Below are 9330 nucleotides of genomic sequence, written 5' to 3' on the forward strand. Positions count from 1 at the left end.
ATAGTCAGCATTAGTAGGTTATTTTGTGAACCACAGTCATCTATGGATAGAAGTGCTGGAGCTGAACAATTTATCAGAGAGCTTGTATCTGTGATTTTAGGTGCAGTCCAATAAAATCCGATATCCTCTATCAATATTGGATCGGGACACCTCTACAAACGAGGCATCTGAAGGGCCTAAAAAGTAAAGCAGAAGGTGTCTTTCTGTTGAGAGCTCATTATTTGTTTTTCTTTGAGGGGAATATTTAATTTTTTAGTGGATGCCTGATCTAGCTTGTGGGGGCGTGGCTTTGGACGGAGCCCCAACAGGAGCTTATAGGAGGGGGAAGAGCTGATAGAATAGTGGGGTCAACCTCTAATCATGCTAACATTGTGGACTGCACCTTTAATGGCTCTTAGTCGACTGCTTGAATTGAATGATTTTTCTTTTAAATTGTTATATCATTAATTAATGATGTAAGCCGAGAATGATCAAAACGTTTTTTATCTGTTACATTTAATTATGTGTAGCAATTAATAAACTGGATTACATCTTCTGCGTTTGGAGAAAAGTTGTGTTTCATGGCTCCTGACTGAATACCTGATATGTTCATCTGCTATTTTATGGCAAGAGGTTCAATAGATTAATTAGTGAATCCCTGTTCATGGTCGGGGATGTTAAAAAATCACAAAGGCACATTTTGATTGGCGAAGTTCATTAATTTGCACATTTTTTAGCCTATAGCTAAATAGCCTCTTATGAAAACAAGAAAACCTTGCCTTGCCTTGAAAACTTATGGATGATAGTCAAATATATGCTTTGATTGCCTACAAACATTATAGTGGCAGTCGTGTTTTTTTATTTAAATTTTGTTATACAAAGAGATAGTGAAACCATTGCATGCTTGCTAATTGATTCAAATACGATATGAGAGAAAAAAACACTGAACATGGTTTGCAGTTTTCATCTGATAAGCATTTTTATTTTGTTTTTTATTTTCATTTCAGAATTACCAATCTTATTACCATTGGATTAAGGAGCAAGCTGATGATTTTCTTGACAGCCAAGATGGTTATGATTATCTCTATGATGCTGCAGAAAAGAAAGAGATAAAAAAGAATACATTTATAGATAAATACATCATTGTTTTAAATTGTAGTCATATTTTCAATACATTCAAAAAATATGCACTTACTTGTGTACTTATCCTCATATTAACCTTGCTTAAGAATGTGGTGATGCCATCCATTATGTTGAGTGGCTTCATCTTTCTCTGAATTGAGCAGGTGTCCCAAGATGTGTCCGCCAATCTTTAATAGATGTTTCCAGAACTCTTGAGTGGCTTCATCTTTCTCTGAATTGGCCAGGTGTCCCAAGATGTGACTGCCAATCTTTAATAGATGTTTCCAGAACTCTTGAGTGGCCTCATCTTTCTCTGAATAGAGCAGGTTTTCCAACATCATGTGTCCACCAATTTTTAATGGATGTTTCCAGAACTTTTGAGTGGCTTCATCTTTCTCTGAATTGACCAGGTGTCCCAAGATGTGACTGCCAATCTTTAATAGATGTTTCCAGAACTCTTGAGTGGCCTCATCTTTCTCTGAATTGAGCAGGTGTCCCAAGATGTGTCCGCCAATCTTTAATAGATGTTTCCAGAACTCTTGAGTGGCTTCATCTTTCTCTGAATTGGCCAGGTGTCCCAAGATGTGACTGCCAATCTTTAATAGATGTTTCCAGAACTCTTGAGTGGCCTCATCTTTCTCTAAATAGAGCAGGTTTTCCAACATCATGTGTCCACCAATTTTTAATGGATGTTTCCAGAACTTTTGAGTGGCTTCATCTTTCTCTGAATTGACCAGGTGTCCCAAGATGTGACTGCCAATCTTGAATAGATGTTTCCAGAACTCTTGAGTGGCTTCATCTTTCTCTGAATTGAGCAGGTGTCCCAAGATGTGTCCGCCAATCTTTAATAGATGTTTCCAGAACTCTTGAGTGGCTTCATCTTTCTCTGAATTGGCCAAGTGTCCCAAGATGTGTCCACTAATTTTTAATAGATGTTTCCAGAACTCTTGAGTGGCTTCATCTTTCTCTGAATTGACCAGGTGTCCCAAGATGTGTCCGCCAATCTTTAATAGATGTTTCCAGAACTCTTGAGTGGCCTCATCTTTCTCTGAATTGAGCAGGTGTCCCAAGATGTGTCCACCAATTTTTAATAGATGTTTCCAGAACTCTTGAGTGGCTTCATCTTTCTCTGAATTGACCAGGTGTCCCAAGATGTGACTGCCAATCTTGAATAGATGTTTCCAGAACTCTTGAGTGGCTTCATCTTTCTCTGAATTGACCAGGTGTCCCAAGATGTGACTGCCAATCTTGAATAGATGTTTCCAGAACTCTTGAGTGGCTTCATCTTTCTCTGAATTGAGCAGGTGTCCCAAGATGTGTCCGCCAATCTTTAATAGATGTTTCCAGAACTCTTGAGTGGCCTCATCTTTCTCTGAATTGAGCAGGTGTCCCAAGATGTGTCCACCAATTTTTAATAGATGTTTCCAGAACTCTTGAGTGGCTTCATCTTTCTCTGAATTGACCAGGTGTCCCAAGATGTGACTGCCAATCTTTAATAGATGTTTCCAGAACTCTTGAGTGGCCTCATCTTTCTCTGAATTGAGCAGGTGTCCCAAGATGTGTCCACCAATTTTTAATAGATGTTTCCAGAACTCTTGAGTGGCTTCATCTTTCTCTGAATTGATCAGGTGTCCCAAGATGTGACTGCCAATCTTGAATAGATGTTTCCAGAACTCTTGAGTGGCTTCATCTTTCTCTGAATTGGCCAGGTGTCCCAAGATGTGACTGCCAATCTTTAATAGATGTTTCCAGAACTCTTGAGTGGCCTCATCTTTCTCTGAATTGAGCAGGTGTCCCAAGATGTGTCCACCAATTTTTAATAGATGTTTCCAGAACTCTTGAGTGGCTTCATCTTTCTCTGAATTGGCCAGGTGTCCCAAGATGTTTTCGTCATGTTCTAATACATATTTACTAATGTCTTTAATACTTTTCGTAAACTCTTGAGCTGCTTCATCATTTTCTGAATTTCTAAGCTGTCCTAACACATGGTCAGCAATCTTAAAGACACGCTTCCAAAATTCTTGAGTGACTTCATCATGCTGACTGGAGTGATCTGTAGAAGGATATTAAAACATCAGATACTCAAAATTATTTTTTTTTACCTGAAACTTTTAAAACATTATAGAAAACATGTGTAGTACTTGGGACACTACGTCAGTGATTCTCAACTGGTGGGTCGGGACCCAAAAGTGGGCCTGTACTGGGTGGGTCTCAGAAAGCTGGCCAAAAAAGAAAAACTTAATGTTTGTCATGTTGAACTTGTCTTTTATTTTGAAAGGAACTTTTCTTTTGAAAGGTATGCTGTGAAAAGCATGTTGCACAGCAAAATATATAGATTTATATTTAGAAAAAGATCAGATATGCACGTTTTCAACAGCTATATTTGAAAAAAAAAACTATATTTGGTCAGTGGATTTAAAAAAAAAAAAAGTGGGTCGCGATTTGATGTCCGCGCAAGATGTGGGTCCCAGGGTGAGGCGAGTTGAGAACCCCTGCACTACATAATATAGATTCAGAATGACAATCCTTTGTTTTGAATACATTTTCAATTTTTTTAATTTGATTTAGACTTACACATTCCCAACAGGCAATAAAGCTTACGATCTGCCCCTCAAAAAATGTAAAGAAGAAAATAAATCAGCCAATAAGAAACCTCAGTCAAAACAAAAAAGCATACAAAAACTGTGCAGTGATCATGATTTATGTATAATTTCTATACACAAAAGTTTCCAACAATTGTATTAGGAAATTATTTTATCGTAAGGGCATCGTCAGCCTCTTCTTTCAGTTCTCTTAAACTGTTATATTTGATTGTTTGATAATGAACAACGGAAGGTAAACATCACATTTCATGCCACACATAGTTTCCATTTATGTAATGCTAATGAGCTATAATTACCGTTTATTCCTACTTCTAATTTTGATACTCCCATTAATTTGTTCACTTGACCATTGGAACCTGATTACAGGTGTACAGACATTGTGATGATGCCTATTGTACTTTCTGGCTTTTAATCTTTGATTGTGTAACATTAAAAGTAGCAAAGCAGAACTAGCTAGCAGAACCCAGCAGGTCTCTCAGATCTATGGACAGGTCAGATAGTGGAGCCCAGAGCTCACAGTAAACATGGTGATGCTGTGTTTAGTTGTTATGCTGCAAAGATGTGGAACAAACTGAAGTCAGCATCCAATGTGGACATTTTTAAATCAAAGTTAAAGGCACTTCTTTTCTCTACTGCGTATGATTGAGAGGGAGATTTTTGGTCATGTTGTTGATGTAATGTGTTTGTTGATGATTTTAATTGATTTTATCGATGATTTTAAATGTTCTTATTGATTTTAAGCTGTTGAATGTTTTATCATGTAAAGCACATTGAGTTGCCTTGTGTATGAAATGCACTATACAAATAAATTTGCCTTGCCTAGTGCAGAAAAACATTGTTTCTATTAACAATGAAAAATTCCAAAGTAGCGATAAGTAAAGAGTTCTGAACCCACCTGATAAATTCTTTCCTTAAAAAATGTTAAAATTTCCCTAAACAACACACTCCTTTTTCTGTACTTCTGTACTTAGGGTCACAGGAATCTGATGCCTATGTCGAGTTCACATCAGTTGTAAGATGGGGTACACCTTCAATGTCAGTCTCATACCACTCCAAACTACCTGACAAACAATTTAATAATTGTTTAATTTACCCAGTGGATCCCCAACTTGTGAACCACGATAAAACCATGCTGACAATTACCTGTAGTAATAAGCTTAAACATTTTCCTATACCTAAAATCAAATCATTTACTTACCTTCATTTTGTGTAGCACTGTTTTGTGTCGGTGCTGCATTGATTAGAGTCACCAGAGCAAAGACCACCAACAGTTTATGGATCGCCATTTTCTGATTGAAAAAAGAAATCAACAACTGCTTTAATTTTACTGAGTTTTTATCTTAGTCTACCTCTTTACACAAATAAAAGTGCTGTACTTGCCTTGAGTTCTTGGTGTCAAGCAGGCAGTAAGGACAAGATAATGTCCGATGCTTGACTGAATGTGGTATGCCTTCTGACTCAATATATACCAAATTCTAAGCTAGACGTATGTTTACACTTGGAGCTCGTCCAATAGGATTACAACATATAAAATTCTAACTTGCTTCAAGGCATATTAGCATTGTAATTTAAATGTGTGAATAGGTTAATAAAGACTTAAAACACTTCTCCTGAAATTTTGAAGAAAAAAATAATAAAACATTCTTTTTACATATAAACATACAATGATCTAATGATCTAATACACCTCAGCATATTTCACTTTGTTGTTTGCAAATGTTTTCAACTCAGAAATATTGAGCAATATTAAGTTTTAATCTAAAATGTCCTCATGATAGGGTACAGCAACAAGTAATGTATTATTATTTATTTATTTTTATTGTTGCAGTGTAAGTGAAAGTACAGTGGATGTAAAAAGTCGACACCCCCCCCTTCAAATGCCAGGTTTTTGTGATATAAAAAAATGACACCAGGATTAATAATTTCACAAATTTTTCCACCTTTAATGTGACCTAAAATCTGTACAATTAAAAAACAAACTGAAGACTTTAAAGGGGAAAAATAAATAACTTAAGATAACCTGGTTGCATGAACATGCACACACTTAAACTAATACTTTGTTGCAGCACCTTTGGCTTTTATCACAGCGCTCAGTATTTTGGGTAAGAGTCTATCAGTGTAGCACATGTTGATGAGGCAATATTTGCCCACTTCTTTACAAAATTGCTCCAAATCTGTTAGATTGCGAGGGCATCTCCTGTGCACAGCCCTCTTCAGATCACCCCACAGATGTTCACTGGGATTCAGGTCTGGACTCTAGCTGGGCCATTCTAAAACCTCAGTCTTATTCTGGTGAAGCCATTCTTTTGTTGATTTTGCTGTGTGCTTTGGGTCATTGCCATGTTGAAAGATAAAGTTTGAGTTTTATTTATTTTGTATAAAATGTATTTATTTTGCTTTGAAGTAGAGGTCGACCGATATATATTCCGTATATCGGGCCGATATATGGACTTTGTTCAATATCGGCCATCGGCCGATTTAAAACATTTTTTTTTTTAATTTTAATTTTTTTTTTTTAATTTATTTTAATTAAATTTTTTTTTACCAGTTCAGAGTTGCCATTAAAGGAAAAAAGAAAGAACATAAAAAAACATCCATTCAGATGTATGAATATACAACAAAAAAAAGTAATAGCTGGAACTGCAAGCAGTTATAAAAGGGGCTAAACCTTCCAGCGCGACTAGTCCCCCAGGTTTAACAGAGCCCATGGAAGTACGTCACGAAGGATCATGGGCTTGGGGTGATCAGGAGAGTCTGGAGTTTTATATGTGCAAAGTTTGGTGCAGATGAAGCTTAAACACTTGGAGGAGTTTGTAAAAGTAGGTTTTTGATGTGTCGTGACTTACAAAGAGAAATATGCCGTGGGAGTGGGCATGGCCTATGTCAGAAGATGCGACTCTATTTAGGGAACACGTAGATAAAGTTTATGAAGATGATTTAAAATGTAAAAGTCACAGACTCGTGTAAATCTGATCAACTTTCATATTGCTTGATGTTTCTCTGTTTATAACGCCCCCTATTGGCCAATTTGCATCGAGCCTCTGGTTTAACTCTGACACAAGTAAATTGAGTTTGATGTTGATAGCTTTTACTTTGACAAAAACATGCAACAGTAAGTGTTTTTATAGCTAGCTAATCCCCCACAGTCAAATGCCAACAAAAGATCTCAGATTTGGTGTTGTCCGCATTTATTCTGATTGAGATATGCAACAGTTTTGCATTTTTATAGCTCGCGAGAAAACTTTACTTAGTAAAAATGTACGCATATCTTGATCGAAGAAAATTCTTTATTGAACTTTTTATCAGGCAAGTCAGGAGATTGTTCGTCCAAAGTTTTGGTGCAGATAGAGCTTAAATACTAGGATGAGTTTTAAAAAGTAGGTTTTTGATGTGTAGTGACTTACAAAGAGAAACATGCTGTGGGAGTGGGTGTGGCCTATGTCAGAAGATGCAACTCTATTTAGGGAACAGATAGATATAAAGTTTATGAAGATCTGATTTAAAATGTAAAACTTACAGCCTAAAACGTGTTTGCACCCATTATAGCTCCCCATAGTGGCGCACTTTTTGATATGGGTGGTCTGTGTGCTCTTCTATATATACCCTGTAAATTTGAAATCCCTCAACATAATACTTGAGCTGAAATAAATGTTTGTTGTTTATGTTGTAATAAGCCACGCCCACTTTGACCAAATGCAAATAACTTTGAGATATGGCCTCAGGAGCGACCCGAGGTCATACCCACTAAATTTGGTAAAAATCAGTCTTACCATTTAAGATATGTTAGCACAGTGCCCGTCCGAAGTATGGATTCACGTGGGAGCTTCAGTAGAGTTAATTATGTCCAAATGAGTATGTGTTCGAAGGTTGGATGTACAAAGAGGTGTACGTACTCTGTACTCTGTAGTGTTATGAAGGGTTTATTTGCGGGTGCAAAATGAAATATTGTGTGCGATTTCCCTGGTTTAATTGTATGGGACATGAACATGATAAATGTGTTGTTTTTTTTTAACTCACTTTTATATTTTTTTATTTGGTGTATTTTTCTGTAATGTATGTTTTTTGGAGTCATGTGTATCTTTCTGTTGTGTTTTTGTATAATTATAGTTTTTTTGTTGTCATTGTAGTGTGATTCTGTTGTCATTTTTTTTTATAAATATTTAATTTTATGTATTTATGCATTTCTGTTGTAATTGTGTGTACTTTTTGTATAAATATAGTTTATTTTTTGTGTTTTATTTTACTCATTTAGTATATTTTTATTATAAATAAATAAATACGGTGTGTGTGTGAAGTGTTTGAGACGCTGATAACCAAACTCCATAGACATAGACAAGCTCCAAACTACATGAGTGAGTTAGTAAATTAAAATATTATCTACTATTCGGCTGTCTTTTTTTTTTAAAAAAAAAACAAACAAAAATCGTTTTTTACCTTCGAACCGAGTGGTCAGAGCTTAGCTTCCATGCACGGCACGACAGAGAATCCGCAGTTTTCCAGATGGAGTATTGAACAGGTTGAGGTCAAAACCGACTCTAATGAAACAGCGCGTTATTGAACAACAGTTATATGGTTTAAACAGTGGGAAACGTGTTTGTAAAATATTCACCAGTGACTGACTGTTTCAAATGATCTATTCAGAGAGCTCCTGTGTTTGAGAAGCTAACAATAGCATGGCACAGGAGGAAGTGGAGGAGGAGTGGCCACACACATGACTTGCTCGGGTGAGGAGCTCTGTAGTGAAATAGATATAGATGGTGCGCTAGCGCCCCTCACACCCTGAGGTCAAAAGTTGAATAGGTTTCATTTCGGGGCCGTCCAGAAGTGAAATAAAATTAAAATAAACATTTTGAAATGACCAAATTACACCAAAATAACAGATACACACGCTTGGGGTATTTGGAACCCGTTGACCTCGCACCGCGTCTGGGAGATATTTGCTCCACACACACACATCCACACACACACACACACACACACACAGACCTCCCTTGCTTTTATAGGTAGACTAGTACAGTGCCCGTCGGAAGTATGTATTCATGTGGGAGCATAAGGGGTATATTTGCGGGTGCAAAATGTGGATGCAATTTTCCTGGTTTAATTCTATGGGACATGTGCATGACTTCATCCCTTTTATATTTTTTTGGATGGTGTATTTTTCTGTAACGTATGTTGTTTGGGGTCATGTGTATTTGTGTTTCTATTGTCTTTTTGTGCATAAATGTTTGCTGTTTTTTATTTAATTTTTTTTGTAATGTGTTTTTTTGGAGTCATGTATTTTTGTATAATTATTGTTTTTGTTGCTATTGTAGTGTGATTCAGGAGTAATTTTGTGTATTGTTTGTATAAATATTTAGTTTTGTGTATTTTGAGTCATTTTTATATTTTTGTTGTATTTTTCTGTAAATGTATGTTTTTTGAAGCCGAGTACAGTGCGCGTCGGAAGTATGTATTCATATAGTGGGAGCTTAAGAAGAGTTGTTAATTATCGAAATAATAACAACATACTCTAGCAATATAAAGGGGTACATTTGCAGGTGCAAAGTAAAATAGCACGTGCATTTTCCCTGGTTTATTTCTATGAGACGTGCATAATAAATGTGTTGTTTTTTTTTTTTTTAACTCCT

General features: G+C 36.3%; 1 protein-coding gene across 4 annotated transcripts; it reads right to left on the reverse strand.

Moving 5' to 3' along the window:
* Window positions 1-932: 932 nt before the first annotated feature.
* LOC114480875 (uncharacterized) lies at window positions 933-5162 on the reverse strand. Of its 4 annotated transcripts, none has more exons than XM_028475312.1 (5): window positions 5085-5162; window positions 4903-4993; window positions 2912-3154; window positions 1175-2668; window positions 933-1071 (listed from the first exon to the last, which is right to left on the reverse strand). In XM_028475312.1, the coding sequence occupies exons 2-4, from the start codon at window positions 4988-4990 to the stop codon at window positions 1194-1196; spliced, it is 1806 nt and encodes a 601-aa protein (XP_028331113.1). In that variant the 5' UTR covers window positions 4991-4993; window positions 5085-5162; the 3' UTR covers window positions 933-1071; window positions 1175-1193. The 4 variants fall into 4 exon arrangements, with proteins under 4 accessions (XP_028331113.1, XP_028331110.1, XP_028331111.1 ...); XM_028475309.1 differs by having other exon boundaries at window positions 1175-1730; window positions 1815-3154; XM_028475310.1 differs by having other exon boundaries at window positions 1175-1403; window positions 1569-3154.
* Window positions 5163-9330: the final 4168 nt, after the last annotated feature.

This window comes from Gouania willdenowi, chromosome 18 (assembly GCF_900634775.1).
Source record: "Gouania willdenowi chromosome 18, fGouWil2.1, whole genome shotgun sequence".
Taxonomy (NCBI): domain Eukaryota; kingdom Metazoa; phylum Chordata; class Actinopteri; order Blenniiformes; family Gobiesocidae; genus Gouania; species Gouania willdenowi.

Coding starts and splice junctions, on each gene's coding strand:
- LOC114480875 (XM_028475308.1), bottom strand. CDS start 4,990: ATGGCGATCCATAAACTGTTGGTGGTCTTTGCTCTGGTGACTCTAATC. Junction 3,155..4,902: donor CAGTGCTACACAAAATGAAG/GTAAGTAAATGA, acceptor ATCCTTCTACAG/ATCACTCCAGTCAGCATGAT.